Genomic DNA, 26,388 nt, shown 5'->3' with positions numbered 1-26,388 from the left:
ATTGATATGAATAAGGATAGCACTTTCAACTTACCTTTAAAACAAATTATTACATGTGATCAAAGCAGTATCATATATTGAACAATAGAATGTCTTTTTGCTTTTCTAGCTTTGCCTTTACTAAAATTGCTTTATGATTGTAATATAAATATATGATTAAACCTTTCTGTTTTGACTAGGCCATGAAGAAAATAAAATTTGGAGAATTAGATATGAAAGGTCACAATTAGCTGATGGTCCTGTATTTGGATATTTCCTTTTGTTTTGTTTTTTTAACATACTGAATGTTGTGCCTAGATAACACTTTGTTTCTCTCCCTTTTTGGTCTATACCCTCCTTCTTTTCTCTTATCTTACTGCACCTTTATTTGATGTTCAGACATTGGTCAGTTAATCTTGTTTACATCCCTAAACACAGGGACGGAAAATAAGAGCAAGGAATGAGAGAGGAAAAAGAATATTGACATTTAAAAGGTACTATTGGCCAGGCACAGTGGCTCATATGCATAATCCCAGCGCTTTAGGAGGACGTGGCAGGTGGATTACTTGAGCTCAGGAGTTCAAGTCAAACCTGGGCAACATGGTGAAACCCTATCTCTACAAAAAATGCAAAAATTAGCCAGGTGCAGTGCCACACACCTGTGGTCCTAGCTACTCAGGAGGCTGAGGCGAAAGATCCCTTGAGCCAGGGAGGTCAAGGCTGCAATGAGCCACATTTGTGCCACTGCTTTCTAGCCTGGGTGACTAACTAAGACCCTGTCTAAAAAAATAGTGTGTGTATATATATGTGTGTGCATGCTATTACTTGGCCCCATCTGATAACGTACTGAGTGAAGAGTACAGATGAGTGGTGGAGAAAATCAGAAAAGAAAGATCTCTGTGATTTGAAACAATTAGATTGTTTTACAATGCAGAGAAGCATTTGAACTGCATCTGGAAATAATAACAAAATTGTTTTTATTAATAATTTTATTAATAATGATGTGAGCAAAACTTGAAAGCAATCTTTTAGTCGGGATTTTGCATAATCTTTGTTGACCAGAATTATTCTAGCAAATAAGATATATTATTAGATGCTGGGATCTCCTCTCCTCTTGAATAAGGAACAAATTAAGACATAAAATAAAAGAGACAGATAAATGAGATACCAGAATGTTAGCTATAATTCTGATAAGGTGATTGTAGAAAATAGTTTGAGATCAGCTGCTACAGGGTCTTGTTATTCCAGAATTAAACATGTTCCTGGCATTGCTGGATAATCCCAAACCTTTACTACAGAAGCAGGCCAGGATGTATGCTCTTTGTGGAAGAAAGGGTTGAGCCAGACCTGCCTTATTTCTTCTGTAGTCATCATTCAGTCACCGTAGAGTCACCTACCTCTAGGGAGGAGGAAGTGAAGCACTGAAGAGAAGCCAGGAGTGATGGTCTAGATGAAGTCTCTCCAGCTGGAATGAGGAATAGAAAATAAGAACTCCGACAGCCACAGTGTTAGAGAGAAATTGGGCCTAGATTATGGGAAGCATAAAGTTACTCTCTAAAGAGAATAGTCATTGTCTATAACAATTGTCTGTAACAGTAGATTAGCCACTGTATGAAAAGTATCTTTTTTTTTTTTTTTTTTTTTTTGTAATCCCGAGTAACTGGGATTACAGGTACCCACCACTACCCTAGGCTAATTTTTGTATTTTTAGTAGAGATGGGGTTTCACCGTGTTGGCTAGGCTGGTTTCAAACTCCTGACCTCAGGTGATACACCCGTCTTGGCCTCCCAAAGTGCTGGGATAGAAAAGTATAATTTTAAGAAGATCAAGCTGATAGGGAAGAAACTGGAGAACAAGCAGACTGCTTAAAAGAGTCAGGCACAAAGTGATAGCTGGACATAGTGGCTGGCACCTGTAATCCCAGCTACTCAGGAAGCTGAGACAGGAGAATCGTTTGAACCTGGGAGACGGAGGTTGCAGTGAGCCAGGATGGCGCCATTGCACTCCAGCCTGGGCAAGAAGAGCGAAACTCTGTCTCAAAAAAAAAAAAAAAAAAAAAAAGAGGAAAAAAAGTAAAAAGCTTACTAGCTGTGTGAACTGTAAAGGGAGGAATCAAAAGTCTAGAGTTTCTAGTTTGGGTAGCTGGGAAAACGGTGGTCCCAGTAATATGAGTAATAAATATGTAGGGGAAGGTAGTCTGTTGAGAGATGCTGTAGTAGAAACTATGTGAAATGTCTAACAATGTCTAGCCCCATAGGTCCTTCATAAATTGACACTTGGTTCTCCCCCATGATACATGTTTCTTCATTTCTCAAAAGTATTTATCACATAATTATCTAAAGTAGCAAACGATAATTTTAAAATAATTAATTTTACTTACCATTTAAGGTATATAACCTCAGTATTTAAAGTAAGATAGATCTGTTATTTATGTTTTTGCCATCTTAGCTTTCAGCCATTGATTTAACAAATAACCGAGTGCCTGCTGTGTTTCAGATACATCTATTCTAGATGTTGGGATACAGCATTGAACAAAGCAACCTTAATTTAGTATCTTTAAGGAGAATATATTCTAGCCAGATTTATTTGGTTTTCTTAGCCATGTTAAACAGTCTTTGAGAATGTTTGGTAAATAATGCCAAATTCAAATTGATACGTTTATTTTTAAACAACTCACAGTAAGTCATTTATCACATAGGCATGTTTTTTATGAAGTTTACTTTGGATTTATAATTTTCAGTACTTTTGTCTGTTAATTTGAAATTTTAATTTTCTTTTAGCAGAATATGTTCTATAAATAGATTTTCATAAAATCTAAAGAGCAGCCATATTTAAAAGCATGTTTTCATGCTTTTATGGACTTGATTTTAATTTTCAAACAGTTTTGGAATTATGTTATCTTTAGGTATACAGAAGAGAAGTAGAAGAAAATGGGATTGTTCTGGATCCTTTAAAAGCTACCCATGCAGTTAAAGGCGTCACAGGACATGAGGTCTGCAATTATTTCTGGAATGTTGACGTTCGCAATGACTGGGAAAGTAAGCTGTCATTAATATATTTTAATCTAATTATTATTTTGAATTTAATATCAAATCCAACCTAGTTTTCTGCATCTCATACATAGTTCACAAAGTCAACTTAGAAAGTATTTGGAAAATCATATAGAGGACTAACAATACGTTTATGTGGAACTTTTCAGTGTACAAAATGCTTCCTACTATGTAATTTGATCCAATAACCTCAGTAATGCTACAATGATAGGTAGTTATTATTGCTTATTTTACGTACAAATTAAGTAAAATTCAGATAGGCAAAGTGACTTGTCAAAGGCAACAAGATGGAGAAGCCAAGACTGAAATTGAAGATTTCTGTTTCATCATCTACTTTTTCCTAAACTGTTTCCATGGTAAATCCTAGTTGAATCCTTTTGTGATTACTTTAGAATTATTATTTTTTTTTAGATGGAGTTTTCTCTTGTTGCCCAGGCTGGAGTGCAATGACGTGATCTCAGCTCCCTGCAACCTTTACCTCCCCAGTTCAAGTGATTCTCCTGCCTCAGCCTCCCAAGTAACTAGGATTACAGGCGTACACCATCACGCCCAGCTAATGTTTGTATTTTTTAGTAGAGACAGGGTTTCACCATATTGGCCAGGCTGGTCTCGAACTCCTTACCTCAGGTGATCCACCCGCCTTGGCCTCCCAAAGTGCTGGGATTACAGACGTGAGCCACCGCGCCCAGCCTAGAGTTATTCTTATTGTGTATTCCCCTTAGACACAAAATTTCCTAAGTATACTTCTCAACATCATGTTTATCATTGGCAGTTTGACATCCCTTTTTCACAGAAATAGCCACCTAAGATTAGATATAACAATTTATTTAACATCAATAAATTAGGGAAAAGGGAACAGTTTTAGTGTTAGGGAATTATTTGTGCCCGAGTGATGCAGTAGTGATTAGAATTGCTTTCTTGCTGTGGGAGATAGATATTGGGCCAAAGAAAATGAAGCTTCCTGGTGATGAGACCTCACATCCCTCATCTGTAACCACAATGCTAAGTGTTAGCTACCTTCCATTTGGACGTAGCCTAGATAGGGCAGTATCTTGTTCAATTTACCATACTGTCCATTCGTACTTGACTTTCATCATAAGTTAATTGATCACATTCTAGGAAAAGATAATTTATCTTTTTATTATTCTCTTCATTTCAGCAACTATTGAAAACTTTCATGTGGTGGAAACATTAGCTGATAATGCAATCATCATTTATCAAACACACAAGGTAAAGATCTCTTCATTCATCCTAAAAGAATTTCAATGTAGTTCAAACACAGACATGCAGATTCCCTAAAGTAAAATTGGGTAGGTTATTAAAAGGCACAAAAATCCAAAGACTTTATTAATGATTTATGAATGTCATATATTTGAAAGGTGTATCAACCTGTTCAGAGCAGAAATGTGTGCAGGCAAGAATCTGAGAGATACAATCTAGAAATAGAGTGCTTGATAAAGATCAACAGTTAGTTCCCTTTATGCAGTTTTTATTTTTAAAGAGACAGGGTCTTGCTATGTTTCCCAGGCTAGGCTCAAACTCCTGAGCTCAAGTGATCCTCCTGCCTCAGCCTCCCAAGTAATTGGAACTACAGGTGTATGCCACGCTCTCAGCTTTCTTTATACACATTTTAAGTCTAGAAAAGAGCCTTCTGAAATACTGAAATACATTTAAATACCTTTCTAGTATCTAGTCTCTATTAAGAGGTAAATGATAGTTACCAAATATGAATGTGAATTATAGCTTCCTGTGACAACAACAATAAGGGTAATGGCTAGTACGGTATTAGCCTATGTTAAGACTAATAGATATAAAAGTAAGTGGATTATCTGAAGGCAAAGAAAAATCGCAGAGCATGACTTGAGAGGTTAGTCATACACCAGAGCACACAGAAACATAAATTAGTTCCCTTTCACCTTATTTCTTCTTCTGCTATTCTTGATATTTAAAATTATAGAATTAATATTTCTCTTGCCTTATTCTGCTCTTTCTTTTCTGAAAACTGCCCAATAAGATAATGTGTATAGCATAATGAAAGGAATTAAAATTTTGGAGAGATCCACCAAAAACAATATTAAACATTATAAAAGAAATATAATGATTTAATAGGTACTTTGTTTTCCAATTCAGTGAGTACTTCATTTTCTTTTTTAAATGGTTTTGAGTGCATTATATGAAAACATTATAAGTCTGTTGTGTATTAAGCTCAGTCTTGTCATCTGAGACATCTTATATCTAATAATTAGGAGCCATACTTAATTTTACACAATAGCTGCTCAGAAATGCGTAACAGTTAAGATTCGGTTTTAGCATACAAATTTTGAAGTCTAATTTGAAATCTAAAATTTAGTAAATGTCAGAATATTAATGTCACCCTATAATTGGGAATGAAGATAAATAACCAGTAATTTAGAACCAAAAGAGCCTTATTATCTGAAAATAATCCATCATGGAAAACATCTGCTGAAGGTATTCTACTAGATAAATAGTAGATGGAGAGAGGGTCATGTAAGTTGTATCAGGATTGAAAATAAAACTAAAATTATTAAAATCTTATATGTAACAAAATGTGTTACAGTTATAATTATTTGCCAATTCTTGGAATAAACCAATTGTCCTGGAATAATTTTTTCAAGAAAATCACATTACATTCACAATGTATGTAACCATACCACTAACACTATATCTGAAATTTATCATCACCCCAAACAGAAACTCCGTAATCATTTAAGCAACAACTCTCCATTCCCCTCTCCTCACATTCCATGATAATGTTCTGCTTAGACTCAAAGTCTATAGTGTTATTTACACTACAATATTTTTCCCTTTAAATTTGACTTCTTTTACAATATGGTCTTAAAAGAGGGCTACTGGTCTCTTGATGTTTAAGTCATTCTCATTCTTTAAATTTCTATCTTACCATCCTGTGGATTTGTATTCATTAGGTCTAAATTTGCCAAATCTTCATGTATTACTGTCTCCACACAATTTACCCAACACTGTGTTCGTCAACTGCATGAAATTTTGTATCTTTAAAAAATGAATCATTTCATCTTGCAAATGATTTGTATTGTATGCTATTTATTACTCTCAGTAATCAAGAATGACACTGCATAATAAGGACTAGTCCAGGTACATATATGAGATAACCAAAACAGAAGTAACGTAAACAGGATAAAAGATTGTTGTTGGTTTTTTTTTTTTCTCATTTAAAGGAGGTAGTCCCATTTATTGAAGACCTAGGCTCCATGTCATTCCCAGAGTATATGTTTCCCCTTGCATACCTTAATATTGAAATACTCAATCTAAGTGACTTAGAATTCTTTCTAATGTGATTTGATTCAAAGAAGTCTTTTTTCTTTAAATCTTTGAATCTAAGCGGACCATAATCATGGAGTATGAGGAGAGAGGAATGGAAAGTTGTTGCTTAATGGGTACAAAGTTTCTGTTTGGGATGATGATAAATTTCAGAGAGCGCCGTATGGTTACACAGCACTGTAAATGTAATTAATGTCCCTGAATCGTACCTTAAAAATTAGTTAAAATGGGAAATTATACATGTATATATTTTACTATAATTAAAAAAATAGAACATTATTCCTTTTATTATATTGTTCTGCAAAGCTATTAACTCTGTTCATAATTAATCATTTGGTAGATAGCCTCAGATGCTTTCCATTTAAAATTTGAGAGATTTACCTTCAATTAAGACATTTATTGGCATTACATTTGTTTGTCCTGTTAGTTCCATGTTAGATCTGTTTTTCAGAAGATTTTTACTTCTCCACAGAGGGTGTGGCCTGCTTCTCAGCGAGACGTATTATATCTTTCTGCCATTCGAAAGATATCAGCCTTGACTGAAAATGACCCTGAAACTTGGATAGTTTGTAATTTTTCTGTGGATCATGACAGTGCTCCTGTAAGTACAATATATATAAATGTGTATAATTAAACAATATAAAGCTAAATACACAATGCAGGATAAAGACGATAAACACATCCCACACACAATACTTGATTTGATAATGCTTCTTAGATTTTGTGTTAGATTGAGTGCTAGCAATAGTATAGCCCATGTGTTGTCTGAGGGCAACAGTCATGGCTGTGAACATTGCACCAGGGCCATTTACCTTTCCTTCTAAGGTTTGGTGAAACAGCCAAAAGGGCAGTACGTACACTGGGCAATAGACTACTTCCCACAGTTATCTCTTAAGCCATTATCAACTACCAGCCAAACCTCTGTGGTTTACCACAGTTTAGCTCCATTTAGCACTTAAGAGGAGGGAAGCCTGGGCAACGTGGTCAGACCCCATCTCTATTAAAGAAAAATTTCGTTTTTCTTTTTTTTTTAATTAGCCAGGCCTGGTGATGTGCACCTGTGGTCCCAGCTACTCTGGAGGTTGAGGCAGGAGGATTGCTTGAGCCCAGGAGTTTGAGGCTGCAGTGAACTATGATGGCGCCACTGCACTCCAGAGTGGGCAACAGAGCAAGACCCTGTCCCCGAAAAAAGTGGGTGGGGAGGAATCCTGGTGTTGTATCAGCTTGGTGCTTGTAAGATTTCACTGGAGATAGTTTTTAAGAGTTATGATTTTGGTTAACCTAATATGATACTAGACCAGCAGAGTTTACAAAATACTGGGTATCTACTGATGCTTTGTTTTTTGTTTTGGCAGCTAAACAACCGATGTGTCCGTGCCAAAATAAATGTTGCTATGATTTGTCAAACCTTGGTAAGCCCACCAGAGGGAAACCAGGAAATTAGCAGGGACAACATTCTATGCAAGATTACATATGTAGCTAATGGTATGTATTTTATTGTTTTTGCTCTTTGATAATGTGGCTGTTCTTGATCATGACCTGTATGACAATTTGGACAAATGCCTTTTTAGTTCTTATCCATTAGATTACTAAATTTTAATTTGGAGAAAGGTATATCAGAATTACTAGAGAATCTTTGAAAATACAGATGTCTGAATTTCACCCTGGAGCTACTACTATATGAGTATTTCTGAAGCTAGAGGTGGATAGGTAAATTTTAAAACTTTATCCCTAGGTCACTGTCATATACACTTCTTTTTTTTTTTTTTTTTCTGAGATGGAGTCTCGCTCTGTTGCCCAGGCTGGAGTGCAATGGTGCAATCTCAGCTCACTGCAACTTCCGCCTCCCAGGTTCGAGCATTTCTCTGCCTCAGCCTCCCGAGTAGTTGGGATTACAGGTGCCCACCACCATGCCCAGCTAATTTTTTGTATTTTTAGTAGAGACGGGGTTTCACCATCTTGGCCAGGTCTTGAAGGCTGGTCTTGAACTTCTGACCTCGTGATCCACCCACCTCGGCCTCCCAGAGTGCTGGGATTCCAGGCGTGAGCCACTGCGCCCGGCCTAGCCTTCATTTTTAAGCACTTTTTCTTAGATATTTGCCTAATAGAATGTGTTTATAATTAGGAATATAAGCAACAGTGGGGGAAGGAAATTAGAGTTCTTTTACTCATTGTTAGCCTTTTTAACTTTCTGAATCAGTGCTCCCCTACTCCTTATTTGTTGCTAGTTACATATGTATTTCTCTTTGGCATTCATTGTCAGGCTTTTTGTTTTCTGAGTCAGTGCTTCCCTAGTCCTTGTTAGTTGCTAGTTACCTATTTCTTTCGCTTTGGATAGGCCTTTTCATTGCTTGCTTTGGGTCCTTACTTTACCTACTTTGCACCTGCAGTAATCATTGCAACCTCTCTCATCAAAAGTCAAGCCTTCTTTATACAGGGCCATAACTGCTAGTATGTTTAAAGCCACTGCACTCCAGCCTGGGCGACAGAGTGAGACTCCGTCTCAAAAAAAAAAAAAAAAGAAAAAAGAAACAGTTGTACCTGAGTAAGTTACTATTTAATTACAGTACAGATTTATGAATAAATCTGCCTTAAATAACCTTAAGTGGTGCTATAGTAATTTTTACAGGTAACTTCGGGAACCAAGAACATTGTAGAAAGGTTATAAATGCTTTCTTATTTGCTGTCTGATTATGTCTGATGGATAGTGTTAAGGAATGAAAGGTTGGGACTTAAAAAATGCTAATTAGTCCGGCCGGGTACAGTGACTTATGCCTGTAATCCCAGCACCTTGGGAGGCTGAGACGGTCGGATCATGAGGTCAAGAGTTCGAGACCATCCTGGCCAACATGGTGAAACCCTGTCTCTTCTAAAAATACAAAAATTAGCTGGGCATGGTGGCGTGCACCTGTAATCCCAGCTACTCAGGAGGCTGAGGCAGGAGAATCACTTGAACCCGGGAAGCGGAGGTTGCAGTGAGCCAAGATCATGCCACTGCACTCCACCCTGGCAACAGAGCGAGACTCTGTCTCGAAAAGAAAAAAGAAAAAAAGAAGATGCGAATTGGTCCAATGTGAGGAATATTTTAAAAGCAAGGGAACAAATGAAGTGCTTCACATATGTTTGGAGAATTGTATCTTAATACATTTTAATTTTCCTTTATCTTACAGTGAACCCTGGAGGATGGGCACCAGCCTCAGTGTTAAGGGCAGTGGCAAAGCGAGAGTATCCTAAATTTCTAAAACGTTTTACTTCTTACGTCCAAGAAAAAACTGCAGGAAAGCCTATTTTGTTCTAGTATTAACAGGTACTAGAAGATATGTTTTATCTTTTTTTTTTTTAACTTTGACTAATATGACTCTGTCGATACTAAAATTTAGTTGTTGAAAGTATTTGCTGTGTTTTTTGATGTTCCTCTATAGAGTATTATTTCGTTGGTTTTTGTTGTTGTCATTGTTGTTTTAAACAGGGTCTTGCTCTGTTGCCTAAGCTGGAGTGCAGTGACATCATCACAGCTCACTGCAACCTCGACCTCTGGCATCAAGCGATCCTCTCATCTCAGCCTTCCCAGTAGCTGGGAGTCCCCACAGGCATGTGCCACCACGCTCAGCTAAGTTTTTATTTTTTGTCGAGATAGGGGTCTTGCTATGTTACCCAAGTTGGTCTTGAACTTCTGGCCTCAAACAATCATCCTGCCTCAGTCTCCCAAAGTGCTGGGATTACAGACATGAGCCACCATGCCTGGCCTTGGGAATTGTAGTTTATAGCCTTTAAAACTTAATTTTTTTATTGTTTCCTTTTTCTTCTAATGCTTATGTAAAGAAATTTTGATATTATAGAACTGTAGAATTGCAGAAGGGCAAACTTCTGTATGTATTCTTTCCCTTCCTAGAAACTGTTATTTTTGTTGTATAATCTTCCAGATTTTTCTTTGTATGTACTGACATATTTTTGAGAGTTAAAATGTTTATACTGACTATTACAACAAAATTCTTGTTTTATAGCCTGCTTTTTTTTCACTTAACAATGTATCTTGACTATCTTTTTTTTTAAGACATCAGATGTGTAAAACATCTCATTCTTTTAACATCTGTTACATGCATGTTGCAGAATTTATTAACTAGTCCCACGTTAATGTCTGAGTTGGTTCCGTATTCTTACTGTCAACCAGTACAGCACTGAACGCCTCTATGCAAAGAGGTAGAATCTTTAACCTTTTTTGTTGTTGTTGAGACAAAGTTTCTCTCTTGCTGCCCAGGCTGGGGTGCAGTGGCATAATCTCGGCTCACTGCAACCTCTGCCTCCCAGGTTCAAGTGATTCTCCTGCCTCAGCCTCCTGAGTAGCTGGGATTACAGGCGTCCACCACCATGCCCAGCCTATTTTTGTATTTTTAGTAGAGACAGGGTTTCGCCGTGTTGGCCAGGCTGGTCTCGAACTCTGACCTCAGGTGACATGCTCTTCTGGGCCTCCCAAATTGCTGGGTTTACAGGCGTGAGCCACTGCGCCCGGCCCAGAATCTTTAACTTTTTAAAGTAAGTGATACATTAACATGATTAAAAGTCAAAAGTGACCAGGCACAGTGGGTCACACCTGTAATCCCATCACTTTTTGGGAGACCAAGGTGGGAGAATGGCTTGAGGCCAGGAGTTCAAGTCTAGCCTGGGTAACACAGCAAGGTTACATCTTGACAAAAAAAAAATTAGGCGTGGTGGCATACATGTATAGTCCTAGTTACTTGGGAGGCTGAAGCAGGAATATTGCTTTCTCCGGGAGTTTTAGGCTGCAGTGAGCTGTGGTTATACGACTGTACTCCAGCCTGGACAGGTAATGTCTCTTAAAAAAAAAAAAGTCAGAAGTATGAAAAAGTTCTGAGACGGGCGGATCACGAGGTCAGGAGATCGAGACCATCCTGGCTAACCCAGTGAAACCCCGTCTCTACTAAAAAATACAAAAAACTAGCCGGGCGAAGTGGCAGGCAGCTGTAGTCCCAGCTACTCGGGAGGCTGAGGGAGGAGAATGGCATAAACCCGGGAAGCGGAGCTTGCAGTGAGGTGAAATTCGGCCACTGCACTCCAGCCTGGGCGGCAGAGCGAGACTCCATCTCAAAAAACAAACAAAAAAGAAGTATGAAAAAGTTACACAGTAAAATTTACCCCGTCTTGCATACGCCATATACTATTAACTATTACTATATGCTATTACTAGTTTCTTCCAGAAAGTTTTTAATGCTTGAATGAACAAATACTAGTGTAAATTCTACACACATACACTTTTTTTTGTTGTTAGAGAAGCAGCAGCATACTGTAAACGCTATTCAACATCTTACATTTGCATTTTATCTTGAAGGTCTCACATATTTATAAGGAGCTTCCTCATTTTGATGGTTATACAGTAGTCCATTGTATAGATATACATAATTTATTTAATCAGTTCTGCATTGGTGAATATTACAGTTTCCAGTTTTTGCTAGAACAGTGTTATAATTGTATCCATATGTCATTTTGTACTTGCAAGTTTATATGTGGGAAAAATTAATAGATGTGGTACTACTGGCCCTGCTAGGGGTTTGTGCATTTATAATTTAGATACTACTTTTCATAGAGGTTATAGTAATTGACCATCTCAACAGCAATAATGAATTGCAGTGCCTGTGTCCCATAATTTTTCATACAATGTGTAAAACAAAACTTTATAACTTCCCCAACTCATTAGGTGAAAAATACTCTGTCAGGGTAGTTTTAATTGTATTCCTCTTCTTATGACCGAGTTTAAGCCTGCTTTGGTCCATTGAGAATCTTTTGTATAATACTATTTCTATAAATTCTATTTTGTAATAACATTTAAAATATTAGTAGGTATTGCCAATTGTGATACACAAATGGTAAGCAGTAACACGTGAATATCCTCTCATTCTCACCTATACTGAATGTTAAGTAATTGGCTGAGAAATGTATATTCTTGAGTCCTTTTCTTTAGCTAAAAATAATAGTCAATTATATAATGAAATAATGTTAAATCTGATTTCTAATGATGTTTATAGTATGTCTTTCTTTTAAAAAAAAATGCAAAGGCTAAATTTATTGTCCAATACTAATATCCCATACTAACATAAGGTATATTACATTGATGTCTTATTTAGCTTTTTCCCAGGAAAAAGGGTATTTGAAAATACTAAACAGATTCCAGTCTTTCTTACCTGAATGATTGGTGTTTTGTAATATAGCCTGACTCTTTAGAGAGTCTCTCTTCAGGCACATGTGCACTGCATTAAGTGTGCTCACAATTTTTATAGTATCTTGTACTTTAGAATTGTTATAGCTAGATCTGGATGCATTACTTCTTATTGTTTCTGTGTCTGTGCCATATTTATCAAATAAACCAGAAAACTGATGGCACGTGACAGCAACAGGCTTATCACCCTGCTTAGCGATATGTCTCTTTGCCATGGCCACTAGGTTTTTAAAGTGGTGCTGTTTCACTCGATCCAAGACCAGATTTTGTTTCACTCTATCTGTCTTCTCTCTTCTTCACCATGACCTCACTGAAGCAGCCTGCCTCTTGATGCTTTATATGACTTCCTTACCAAAGGGGCTCAGATATTCAACTAAGCAAGACAGAAAATACAACTTTGTATTAAAGCAAAAGAAATCAGAATGCAGTTCTGTGTAAAACATGCTCTCAATTATATTTGAGAAGAATAACTTTTTGAAACATTTGAAAGATAACATGGTAGGATATTAGCAGCATTTGCATCTAGGCTGTTGGATTTAGAGCAATGTTTTACTGACTGTCTGTGTGTGTGCATGTATATGTGCACAGATTTTTCATTTATGGACCTAGGAGGGAGGAGCTTGGAATCTTAAAAACATCTCTGGGGAAGAGAGGTCTATTGTTTGTGGATACGTGTATATGTGTGCAAAGATACAACTGAAAAGATTCATTGACCCAAACTCAAATCTGGCTTTTTGAGTCCAGATTGAGCTTCTTTGTAACAAAGATCCAAATTCAAACCTTAATGTGAAAAAATCTTTGTTACTGTAACATGATTTTTTTTTTTACAATAATTATGGAAGATAAATGTATGAAGTCAAACCCAGCATTGAAACCCTAGGAAAGCGAACATTCTTAATTTTAGTGATGGAAAAAATAGTAACATTAAATAGTGTGTATATCACCTTTAGAGAAAGTTCTGTAAAGAGTTAATAAGATCCAAAGTTGTTTAACAGTAAAAACTAGATAGATAGATAGATAGATAGATAGATAGATAGATAGATAGATAGATAGATAGATTTTTTTTTTTTAAGACAGCGTCTCACTCCTGTCGCCCAGGCTGGAGTGCACTGGAGCAATCTCAGCTCACTGCAGCCTCAACTTCCCAAGCTCAGGTGTTCCTCCTACCTCAGCCTCCTGAGTAGCTGGGACTACAGGCACACACCACCATGCCCGGCTAATTTTTTGTACTTTTAGTAGAGTTGGGGTTTCACCATGTTTCCCAGGCTGGTCTCAAACTCCTGAGCTCAAGCAATCTGCCTGCCTCAACCTCCCAAAGTGCTGAGATTACAGGTGTGGGCCACTAGCCCAGCCAGTAAAAACTTTTAAACTCATTTGACAAAGAGGTCGGAGCATGTTTGTTGATTAAATAAGGCAAGCATCTCTCTCATAGCTTGAATACATTTTTAAAATTCTTGATAAATAGTATTGTATGTCATAATTTTATTGCAGGCTAAGAGAAAAGAAATGCCATGTTGTGGGGTAAAATCAGGAGACCTTTCACTGATCCCCTCTGCTTGCCTCTATTGCCCTTTTTTTTTTTTTCCAGATGCCTAAACCCCCTTTATTTCACACACCTATGCAAATTGTGAGGCCAAGGATGTGACTACAAACAATTAAGATTTGATTTACATGAATAAGCTTTCTCCCTCATGAAAATACACTGTGTCACTTCACACTTGGTCTGACACACACAAAAAATTCTCACCCTATGTGGCACAAATACACTCAGCGTGCAGTATTAAGTACACTTTCCATTTTATTTTTCTCCAGAGAATAGTCCATCTTCAGTCTTTAAGGACACAGCTCCTTACATGGGCTTTGGTGGGGGTCAAGGGGCAGCACCCGCGATCTAAATTGGGGCGGAGGTGTTTGATTCTTCTCCTTCACGAGATCGATTCCTGACTACTTTGTTGTGAATTGCACAACTCACACAGTGATGTAGCTTCACATACAGCTTGGGAAGCACATAGGCATCGAAGACGCTTGCTTCGGAAATGTCCCTGACTGCTGTGGCCTTCACTGTGTATCAAATGACAAATTTCTTAATGGCCTTGTCCTTGGGCACGCATAGGGCACAGTTGGTGCAGCAAACAGGCTGCACGTGGCAGCGGCCCTTTTTGGCACAACCATTGTTCCTTCTTTTCTTTGTCATCTTGGAGGCCCAGACCATAGAGAGGACTATTCCCCTAACTTTTGAAAAATTCCATATACCTTCGATTCCTTGCTGATAGGATAAGTTCAAATTTGTAAGGTTAATAATTTTGCATTCATAATGATAAATTTTAATAGAGATTCTGTGCATTCCATGAATATGGAGAGTGGGCGAACTCTGTTCTAGTAGTCTTGCAGCTGTTAGTAACAAACATACTGCTGAGTTTTTTACTTGTCTTTTTTTTTTCCTTCAGTGACTGAAGCAAGGCTGTGTGACATTCCATGTTGGAGAAAAAAAGAAAAAAAAAAAGCTGAATGCTCTAAGCTGGAACGTAGGATCTATAGCCTTGTCTGTGGCCCAAGACCTTGGCCTTGTGTACAAAAATGACAAAATACTGCAATAGCAAAGCTGAACATCTAACACTAGCTATCTCCTGCTAGATCTCCTTGCTCAGCATATAACTATAAATACATGTAAAATTACATGTATATGGCTATATTTTTATTTGCTTGCTCCTAGAAGAGAAAAAAAAATCAACTTTGAATCACAACTAGGAATTGATGCTTTAATTTTTGGATACTTTTCCAGAATTTTTAATTTACTATGGTCCGGCCTAAGATCCTCTGTTGTATCAGGTTTTGTGCACAAAAGAAAAGCACAAAAGTTGAACGCACATGGGGCATGTGCTTTCTGTGCAGCAAATATCTGGATGAGGTTCTTTTTTCAGGCCTACAGTCAAATCTGTGTCCAGAATTTTTTGACTTTTTTGCTTTGTATAATCATAGAATTCGTTGCTGCTGATTTCTATAATGATTCATGTTGTCGTGTGTCTCTTAATAACTGAGGGCTGTCAATAACCTGTGATTTTGCCTTTTCTATAGTCTTACTCCCATGAAGAACCTTGGTTCTGATGGAGAAAGTGAAAAGCTTTATTTCTTCCCCCAGATATCTTTATATTTCTATTATATTTTTTAGTTGTGTACTGTGTGCTAGATATTTTTTTCAGTTTATTACAAACACAATTTGGTAAGCCCTAAATTGGTTCTGCCTGTCTCCAAACAGAAATATCCGTACAAATCTTGTTGGTATAGACTACTTTCTGGAAAATGGTCAAGATAAGTTCATGTTTTCTTTAAATTTCTAAGATAGTATATGGTATAACTTGTTTAAAGCAAATCAGACTGAGTTTGACATTTAATTCAATATTTCTGGTATTCAGTAACGGGTATATATGTTTGTTCTTCCAGTTTGGGTCAGTTTAAAAGATAGGTTGCAAAGTATACATGGAAAATGTGAGCAGTGCCTCTCTGCCTCTTGATCAGAAACTTCAGCAGAGCAGTAAAGATTCCACATGATTCAAACTGAAATGAGTTTCTTTGTTGCTATATGAACTTAAAATGTAAAATACCTTTTTCAGTTTAAGTCCTGTGAACAACATTGAAGCATGGAGATGAGGCAAGGAATAGTACTCACTGAAGTTGAAATGACTGCCCACTTCAAAATCTTCATTGTGTTTACACACCAGTGTATTTATACAAATCAGAGGCATTTTGTAGATGCTTTGCTGACTTGTTCAGCTCTGTAAAAACACAGAAATTGGACCCATTTTGTAAAGCAGAAAGTTATGTCACATGGAACATTTCCTGTATATATCACATACATGGTAATGGAGTCTTAATGATAAGTGCAAGATAATAATTTAATGATGGGATTAGTCTGATCGCTTAATATGCACAATCCTGGAAGTGAATTACTTGCATCAGATATAGTGATATTTATTATTCTGTACAGAGAGAAAAATACATATAAAACATATGCTTACATTACATGCACGCAGATTTCACGCTCCATAATCTTTTCTATTTTTTAATTTACCTATCTGTAAATGATGTGCATGGAATATGCCTTATAGAAAAATGCTGTTCATAATTTGACTACGTGGAAAAGTGCCTATATGGTGGTAATGCTAGTAAGGCAAATAAGACAAATTATCATGTTGGTTTACTACATCACCAGTTAACATTTTATATTGTGATGTTTAAAAAAGAAAAGTTTATACCTCAAATGTGTATTTTATTTTACAATCAGCTGTGGGTTATGGGGCTGGGATGGGAGAATGGGAGGGTTGGGGAGGGCAGGTTTATTCACCATAGCCACTGATAAGAATCTTCAAAAAAATTCTGTATGCTCACTACAAATGTTTCTCTGTTTGCCATTTCTGGTAACTGTCATGAACACAGACAGTTAACTCTTTCATTACTAAATTGGATAGCTTTATTTTACAGAAGTATGGAAAGTTTACAAAGCAATATCTAAATCTATCACTAGTTGCATTTGGACTAAATGTGATGATATACTTTTGCAATTGATTCTGTAAATAAAATGATTACACTAAAATATTTGTATTAAAAGAAAAGATAACATTTTACCTTTAGATAACTGCACTTGTACTTCACTAGAGTTAATCCCACCCAATCAGATTGAGAAATAAATTGGTGAATATGGAAAGAGTCCAAAAGAGGTCAGAATTTGGAGAGGTACTGGCCTTCTGGACAACATTTAGATCCTCTAGAATTATTTTCATTAAGCTGATTCCTACATCCTGAATATTCATGTTTTCTCATCTACAGATATTTGTCTTCCCCCAAACCAAAAGAAAAAACTACCCTTTACTCTCTTTTCTACTCAGTTTATCTTTTGTGCTATGTTAGAAACTTGAAATATATTGGTGATGTGGGGTGTTATCCCTGACTGCCGCTGCACAGGACAAGAGAGCACAGTGTTTCAGCTGGAATTCAGGACTCCTCGTTTTGAGGTAGAGGATGATCACTGCAGTACTTGGTTTGGTATTGCCACAGGGGTAACTAAACCAAAGGAGGGTTTTATCTGCAAGGGAGGTGTAAGAAGGCAAAATAAGGAAAAGGAGGAATGGATTTTCTCTTTGTTCAGTTTCATCAACTAATTTATACACCTAATACAACGTCACTGTCAACTGCTATTAAGAAATTTTTAGTTGGGCTGAGCTGGTTCTCTTGTGAAATTGTGCTGGTTATCTTTAAGCTGATCAGTTATTTGTCCAGTTAAACACTTTTCACCAGTATTTAGTCCGAGTTGTACAGACGATGTATTTGGATTTTGTCATGGTTCATCTACAGACTGAAAACATAATCATTTTAAAGTACCTTGGGAGTGTGTAGAGTAACTTCTATAATAGCTTTATGATCCTGATGATGTTTTTTAAACATAATAAAGTTGGATCTTCCATGTTACAATCACAAAATTAAAACCAGTATTTAAAGTGGAAAAGTATTAAAATATTATGGACAAATATGCTGGCTTGATTTGTTTTCCTTAACCCTGAGATATTGCCCTACTCTGAGTAGCTAAGAGCTTGAAATTCAGTGTTCTTCCTGTAACCCAGTTAGGGATCACTGGGATCAAGAAAACACAGAGTTGCAGCCGACATTTTTATTTTGTTTTATTCTTTTGAGACAGAGTCTTGCTCTGTCACCCAGGCTTTGAGTGCAGTGGCACGATCTTGGCTTACTGCAACCTCCATCTCGCAGGTTCAAGTGATTCTTGTGCCTCAGCCTCCCAAGTGGCTGTGATTACAGGCGTGAGGCACTACGTCCGGCTACTTTTTGTATTTTTAGTAGAGACAGGGTTTTGCCATGTTGGCCAGGTTGGTGTCGAACTCCTGACCTCAGATGATCCACCAGCCTGGGCCTCCCAAAGTGCTGGGATTACAGGCATGAGCCACTGCCCAGCCCAATTTTTTTTTTTTTTAACAAAATATAACAGTGGAATATATCAAGTATATGACATGTAATAAATACTTTGTATGTATTTTGTCATATGTATTATACATATGTGTGTAGTGGGTTACAGTTTACAATGAATTTCTTACTGTGGATCACGTCCAGAAGTTTTAAAAGATTGCTAGAGAAGCCATATTCACTTGGGTGTTTCTAAAATGGAAGCACAGTGCTGGCGAATGATACACACTTATTTTGTAATTGATCTGTATGCACTTAACCATAAATCATCTCATTTATTTAAATCTCATTTAAATAATCTCAGCTCCACTTGTTGCACTCAGAATTTATGCCCTAGAACACCCATGAAATGGGAAGTGTGAACTTGCAGTTCACTCAGCCAGTGGATTCATATTGAAAGGCACTGAGCATATTTCTTTCCTAGTGTTCAAAAATACATGACATCCAAACAATGTGATCTGTAAATAAAAACCAACTACTTAATCTGGTGGGATGCTGGAGGGAAAATCTGACTTGTGTTGAATTTGTTGACAGAGAAATATGTGGTCCTCATTCCTAGAGGGATTTTCTAGGGCAGTTTTAACTGCAGTTTTTGCTTTAGGCTTGACTTTGGAATATAACCTGCAAGTAAGGTGTAGTTGTAACTAGCAGTTTCAAATGGGGTTGCTTTTATAGGCTCTTCCAGATTTTCTTGTCATTATTTGAACTTGGTTACTACAGGGTTCATACTATCATGTACATTGTCTGCCTATTAAGACACATTTTCTGTGAACTTTCCACATCTGTATCCTTTGAATAGCCTTGCACAAATATCATAAGTGAAACTACTTTATTTGGCCTCTTCATTCTTTGTATAGAGTTCTGTGAGGTTAGTACTAGAACAAATCTTTAATATCTCTGAAGTTATTAGAAGATGCCAAACCACGGTTTTCCTGTCACCCAGGCTCTGTGGTTGAGGTGTTGTGTGAGGGGATCTCCGACGTGTCTGTACCAGGCACTGTGCCTGCTTTTTCTGACTTCTCCCCACTCAGCAGTCCAGTGAGGTGATAGTGGTGATGGGTGGTACCAGCCCTCTTTTACAGATGAGGGAACAGGTTGGGGTTCCAGACCTACTGATGGACTCAAGTTTGTTTTCTTCCCATTAGACTTTACTTTTTAATGGCTATGTGTAATATCTAGAATATAGTGTTTGATGGACTGGAAAGAACCAACATGCTTGAAGACTAGCAATTTTGGTGTATGGGTCTTAGTCCCACACTTCAATATTGGCTTCACAAAATTCAAGATACACGTGGTTCCTTAACAATGGTTCGATTTATGGTTGTTTGACTTTATGCAAAGCACTACAAATACAGTACACTCCAACTTGCCATGGAGCTGTGTTCCAATAAACCAATCATATACAGAAAATACTGTAAGTCAAAAGTACATTTTCAGCCAGGAGCAGTGGCTCACACCTGTAATCCCAGAACTTTGGGAGACTGAGGTGGGTGGATCGCCTGAACTCAGGAGTTGGAGACCAGCCTGTCCAACATGATGAAACCCTGTCTCTACTAAAAATAAAAAAGTTAGCTGGGTGTGGTGGCACACACCTGTAATCCCAGCTACTCAGGAGGCTGAGGCAGGAGAATTGCTTGATCCCGGGAGGTGGAAGTTGCAGTGAGCTGAGACTGTACCACTGCACTCCAGCCTGGGTGACACAGCAAGACTCCGTCTCAAAAAAAAAATTTTCAGCTTACGGTATTTTCAACTTGCAATGGGCTTATCAGTACATAACCACATCATAAGTCGAGGTGCTTCTGTCGAAAATGCGTTATTATTTTAACTTATTTTCTTTTTTTTTTTTTTTTTTTTTTTTTTTTTTTTTTTTTCTTTTTTTTGAGACGGAGTCTCGCTCTGTCACCCAGGCTGGAGTGCAGTGGCCGGATCTCAGCTCACTGCAAGCTCCGCCTCCCGGGTTTACGCCATTCTCCTGCCTCAGCCTCCCAGGTAGCTGGGACTACAGGCGCCGCCACCTCGCCCGGCTAGTTTTTTGTAGTTTTTAGTAGAGACGGGGTTTCACCGTGTTAGCCAGGATGGTCTCGATCTCCTGACCTCGCTATCCGCCCGTCTCGGCCTTCCAAAGTGCTAGGATTACAGGCTTGAGCCACCGCGCCCGGCCATTATTTTAACTTATTTTCAACTTAACAGTGGGGCTTATCAATATGTAGTCCCATCACAAGGGGCTTTTGTAACGATGTGTCTTATAAAATCCCACCAGATACAGAAAGGAGGTCAGTAAAGATGAAATTTGATCACGATTTGGTGCTTAAACTTTCTTCCTGTCCTCCAGCTCAGATGAAACAGGAAACTGAGTCATAAAACACTACTACAAACAAGCCCAAGGATTTTATCCCAGATTTTCAACCCAAGGATGAGCTGCAATATAACTATCACTGTTTTGTTGGCTGCCTACCACAGAATGATCACTGAGGAAATAAACCAAGCTTTGGATTCACTGCAACTTGGTTTACTGTGGTTCTTTTCTGTATTATTGTTAGGATTGAGAGGTTTAAATGGTAACTGGGTCCAGCAGCAGGGAATCTGTGTGCAGCAGCTAAATCAAGGTGTAGTCAGTGTACAAAACACTTTAGCAAATTGGATATCAGTAATTCCCCAGCACCCTAAAAACAGTTCCCAAAACAAGAATTTATTGAACTCCTACTACATGCCAAGGATTGGAGATACAGCAATAACCAGCATGTAGCCTTCACTGTTTTTGTCATAACCAAGCTTTTAAGAAATGTATCCAAAGTTAAAGGAAATAGGCTGGGCCAGGCATGGTGGCTCACACCTGTAATCCCAGCACTTTGGGAGGCCAAGAGGTCAGGAGTTCGAGACCAGCCTGGCCAACATGGTGAAACCCCCCCCCCCCCCGGTCTCTACTAAAAATACAAAAGTTAGCTGGGCCTGGTGGTGGGCACTGTAATCCCAGCTACTCGGGAGGCTAAGGCAGGAGAATTGTTTGAACCCAGGAGGCAGAGGTTACAATGAGCCAAGATTGCACCATTGTACTCCAGCCTGGGCGACGGGGCGAGACTCTCAAAAAAAGAAAGGAAATAGGCTTTGAGATCAGAAGCATTTGAATAAGGTACATTGAACTTACATTGTGACTTGGCCACATTTGAGATGTACAAAAGTGTTTAATTCTTGGTTCTCAGTTCTCAAAAGGTAGATAGGAAATTGGTTGTTGCTGTGTTTTAAGTTCACCAGCCTCTGTACATTGATAGCACCACATTAATGGTATTCATTTTAATTTAAAACTACAATTTATAGTCTGTGACTCACTTTTCATTCCTAGCATCCAGTAGGTTTTTTTTGTTGTTGTTATTTCTAAGGAGATTTCCAAGTCCCTGGTACCATGTATTCAACATACTGAGAAAGAATGAGACTTAGGAAGACCAGAGGTTCTCTTGCTCTCTCACTTGAACAGCTTTTATCTTGGGCAAATCATTTTAATGTGTCTAAGTCTATTGTAATCTTCTATAAAATTATACAAAGCCACCTACTATGGCTGCATCACAGGGTTGTTTGGGGAAGAGCAAGATAATGTATTCTAAAGCACTATGCAAATATTAAGGAAATACACAACTACAAATACATGCTAGGTGCTGGGTTTTGAATGGTAGAAGTAGGAAGATGAGCAAGAGACAGGAATAATGACAAGTTGCAAACATTTAGGGGCTTTGAGCAGAACTGTAAGTTGCTTGGCTTGTCTGGGGTTTAGTCTACCTCCAGGACATAACCAGTAAGGGAGAAGACTAAGGGGAGAGGCACAGGCGGTTGGTAGAAAACCTTGAAGTCTATAAAGTTTGATCTTTGTTCTGCCAACAATGGGAAACACTGAAGGACTTTTTGGAACATTATTATTGTACACATTTTAGAAATATCTGTGAGTCTTGCTGCCTGGTTTCATTTGAATAGGGAATAAGTCAAATGATTTGGGTTTTGTTTTTTTGATGCAGAGTCTCGCTTTGTCATCCAGGCTGGAGGCGTGATCTTCCACTGCAACCTCCGCCTCCCTGGTTCAAGTGGTTCTCGTGCCTCAGCCTCCCAAGTAGCTGGGATTAAAGGCATGCACCACCATGCCAGACTAATTTTTTTATTTTTAGTAGAGACGGGGGTTTCTCCATGTTGGCCAGGCTGGTCTTGAACTCCTGGCCTCAAGTGATCCACCAGCCTCAGCCTCCCAAAATGCTGGGATTACACCATAAGCCACTGTGCCCAGCCTGATGGTTTTGTTGTTGTTGTTGATTTGAGATGGAGTTTTGCTCTTGTTGCCCAGGCTGGAGTGCAATGGCGTGATCTCGGCTCACCGCAAACTCTGCCTCCCGGGTTCAAGCGATTGTCCTGCCTGAGCCTCTTGCTAAATGTTTCAATAGTGCCCTTATCTCCAAGAGTGAGTCCACACTCCTTGACTTCAGTCTCATATCAAAGGCATCTTTTAGTAGTTTGGCTTTACTCCATCTGTCTTACCAGCCTGACTCTCCTTGGTCCTCTATACAGATAAATTGTCACAGCCAGGTAGATTACTGTGTCACTCAGCAATCCATGCTTACCTTCTAAGGAAATGCCTGCTCTCCTCCCCTTAGTCAATAGCTAAAACCTACTTCAGGGTCCCAACTTCTGAACTTAATTATATCAACCCCCTCAACTGCTATTCAGTTCTATTGTATGTCCTTTTTCTTTGTATTTGGATTATATAACTACTACGATATTGCTTGTATTAGTCTAGAAGCTCTACTAATGAGCTAGGCTCTAGCTTATCAACTCAACTGACCAGTAGAACACAAGGCCCCACCTAAAGTCAGAGAGCAGTTTCAATAGAGTGTATGTTTACGGTGGCAAAAAAGTGAAAAAATATATATGGATAGGTTGTGAATAGAAGGAGCAAATGAAACTGGAGGGGCAGAAGAGATTTTAACTTCAATGAAAAGGTGCAAGGATGAGATCCAGGAAAAGGAACACCATTATCTTCTTTTCCCCTAGGACTTAAGCTTTATAAAGAGATGCCAACTCTCCCAGCCAGAGAGAGTGGCAGATGAGCAGAGTCAAAATAAATGCCGGGCAGCCCACAGCAGGTCTGGGCTGCAAAGGGTTATGGATAGTTAGCTGTGCAGCTGCTGAGGAGCGATGATGGAAACAAAGATTGACTGAGTCACCTCTGCTGACAATCCCTGTGGTGCTCTGTGGAAGGTACTGGGCTCTTCCCTGAAGTATCAATACACATGAGATTCATATCATCCACTACAAAAATGTATCATGTTTCCATCTTTGGATGATAAACTCTGTGTTTATATGAGGACACCATAAATATAGCATTTCATAGACTACGTAGAGCTAGATACCTTCTTAGAAGCCAGCGAATCCAACTGTCTCATTTCACAATTAAGGAAACTGAAGACAAGAGAGGAAATGAATAGCATAAAGTCTCACAGCAAGGACTGGAATGGAGGTCTCTGGATTTCCAGCTCCCTCAACACTGCCTTCCTCTGTTGTGACTGTTTTCTGTTTGGCATGAGTGCTAAGTGTATTAATTTGTTGCCTCGGCCATTCAACAAACTTAGAGGACCTTTTAATGTAAGGCACTTGTTGAAGGTAACAAGAAAAGACATAGTCCCTGCCCACCAGAGACCTCAGTCTGGAGAAAAATGTGGGCAGGATTTATCTCTGCAGTACAGAATTAAAAAATCTTTGGCTTTTTTTTAAACATGTTTTTATCATTTAATTTTTTGTTTGATTACGTAATTCCTCAAGAAATAAATATTAACAGCCTGGCCAACATGGTGAAACTCCGTCTCTACTAAAAATAGAAAAATTAGCCACGCGTGGTGGTGCATGCCTGTAATCCCAACTACTTGGGAGGCTTGAGGCAGGAGAATCACTTGAACCTGGGAGACAGAGGTTGCAGTGAGCTGAGATTGCATCACTGCACTCCAGCCTGGGTGACAGAGTGAGACTCTGTCTCAAAAAACAAAAAATTATTGCAGGTGTGTTTCCAAAAGTTTTTCTGATGGGGTGTTCAAGGTTTGAGTTCTACTGGCATAGGTAAGTGCTGTCCTGAGCAAGTTAAAAATGGCTTTTACCCCAAGAACTTTCCATTTAAAATTACCATTCTCCTGGCTATACCAGCAAACCTCAGTTATTTAACTGTTGTACAGTTGAATAAGGTACTAGTCCATGGCCTGTTAGAAACCAGGCCGCACAGCAGGAGGTGAGCAGCAGGAGAGTGAGCATTAGCCTGAGCTCCGCCTCCTGTCAGATCAGCAGCAGCATTACATTCTCATAGGAGCAAGAACCCTATTGGGAACCGCATGTGAGGGATATAGGTTGCACACTCATGAGAATCTAATGCCTGATCTGAGGTGGAACAGTTTCATCCCAAAATCACCCTCCCAACCCCATCCCATCTGTAGAAAAATTGTCTTCCACAAAACCAATCCCTGGTGCCAAAAAAGGTTGGGGACCACTGGGTAAGAGCATCCAGATGTGTTGAAAGAGCCTTGGCCTGAGGTAGGCGAGCTCTCCATACAGATCTGAGTACCTTTTGTTATTAGAGGATGAAGTTTTAAGAACGAGAGCTCACAGGTTATGTCCTCGATGAGAAAAGACTGAGGAAGTGCACCAAAGCTTGATTTCATTGTAAGAGCCCTTTGCGGTTATAGCCCAAGTCTAGATAGTGAAATGGGCAGGAAGGTAGAGGCTCCTCTGTTAATTCCTTTGTGAGCTTCAGGGCTACAAGAGAACATCACACATCATGCAAGGCTAACAAGGCTCTATATTCGCTTTACTGTGTGCAAGGCTTCTACTGAGTACAATCCCAGCTGATTTTAGAGTGGAGACAGAATTGCCCCCTCAACTGCCCCCCACCTCCACTCCAGCCCACTTCAAATTTCAAAGTGACATGAAAGCAAAGTACTTCCATAATCAACACAGGGGGGATGACCGGAGCCCTTCTAGTTTGGATTACTTCCTGATGCTTTCCATCACACACAGACACACACACACACAGACACACACATACACACACCCTGTATGCTTAGCAGCTGGCACAAGGCCCTCCTACTTTTACGCTCCCTGCCAACTGGCTTCAGAATTAGCCAACTGGAATGCTGTTGCCTGGGACTAATCCTGCTCCAGTGCTACAATCCTGGAACGCTACAGTTCAAAGTAGTCAAACTTCATAGTACAGGCGGGGTGAGGATGGGGAGTGGACAGTGATACATACCTCTAAAAGGGGCTCCATTTTCCCCCCTATCTGGCCCTTTGCCGCAAGGTGCAGGGAACAAGGAGAAGGGTGAAGGGAATAGGTGGTGGCAAGTGCTTCTCTCTGGGGCAGTCACTCCACAGGTTGAAAAGGTGGAGAAGACCTTCAGTGTTGTTCTGGGACAGGAAGGGGGCGTATGAGGAGCACCAACTCCAAGTAACATTTTCTAGTTAGTTATTACATCTCTCTTGGGTTAATTCCAATTGAATTTTTATTAGCCAACACTTGGTCTCTCAGCGGCTGTTTTCCAACATTGTGCTACTGAATAAACAGTTTTGTAAAACCATTCATTCACAGCCCCACCAGGTACCTCATATTGAAATTCCAACCTATTAGTGCAGCAGCAGCACCTGTTAACTGCCAAAGTTCTGGCCCCACCCCAGAACAAGAGCATAGGAAATCGCTGGGGCGGGGCCCAGCAGTCTGTTGAAGCAGGTCCTCTGGGTGGATGCACACTCATTTGAGAACACAGTATTAAAGCCATCTTTTGCATTCAGCCTCCTAACCCCAGCGTTAGTGTGAGGCTCTTCTTT

The 26,388-nt window shown here is 38.9% G+C and overlaps 1 protein-coding gene and 1 pseudogene across 3 annotated transcripts in view; one reads left to right on the top strand and one right to left on the bottom strand.

Moving 5' to 3' along the window:
* Positions 1 to 21,052, top strand: part of CERT1 (ceramide transporter 1) — a 150,024-nt gene extending 128,972 nt beyond the window's left edge. For 2 of the 3 annotated variants that reach the window (XM_017848718.1, XM_017848720.1), the window contains 6 exons: positions 2,885 to 3,017; positions 4,189 to 4,259; positions 6,820 to 6,948; positions 7,703 to 7,832; positions 9,518 to 9,654; positions 15,027 to 18,103. In XM_017848718.1, coding sequence (XP_017704207.1) covers positions 2,885 to 3,017; positions 4,189 to 4,259; positions 6,820 to 6,948; positions 7,703 to 7,832; positions 9,518 to 9,645 — 591 coding nt within the window. In that variant the 3' untranslated portion in view covers positions 9,646 to 9,654; positions 15,027 to 18,103. Of the gene's footprint in view, positions 1 to 2,884; positions 3,018 to 4,188; positions 4,260 to 6,819; positions 6,949 to 7,702; positions 7,833 to 9,517; positions 9,655 to 15,026; positions 18,104 to 20,881 lie in introns of those variants that run through there. The other variant, XM_017848719.1, reaches the window with a different exon arrangement.
* On the bottom strand, positions 13,866 to 15,003 carry LOC108513079 (40S ribosomal protein S26-like; annotated as a pseudogene).
* Positions 21,053 to 26,388: the final 5,336 nt, after the last annotated feature.

The sequence above is a fragment of the Rhinopithecus bieti genome, unplaced genomic scaffold (genome assembly GCF_001698545.2).
Source record: "Rhinopithecus bieti isolate Rb0 unplaced genomic scaffold, ASM169854v2 scaffold_30918, whole genome shotgun sequence".
Lineage (NCBI taxonomy): Eukaryota > Metazoa > Chordata > Mammalia > Primates > Cercopithecidae > Rhinopithecus > Rhinopithecus bieti.
Note: the sequence above shows the minus strand (reverse complement) of the source record. Positions and strands in the feature narration are given on the sequence as shown.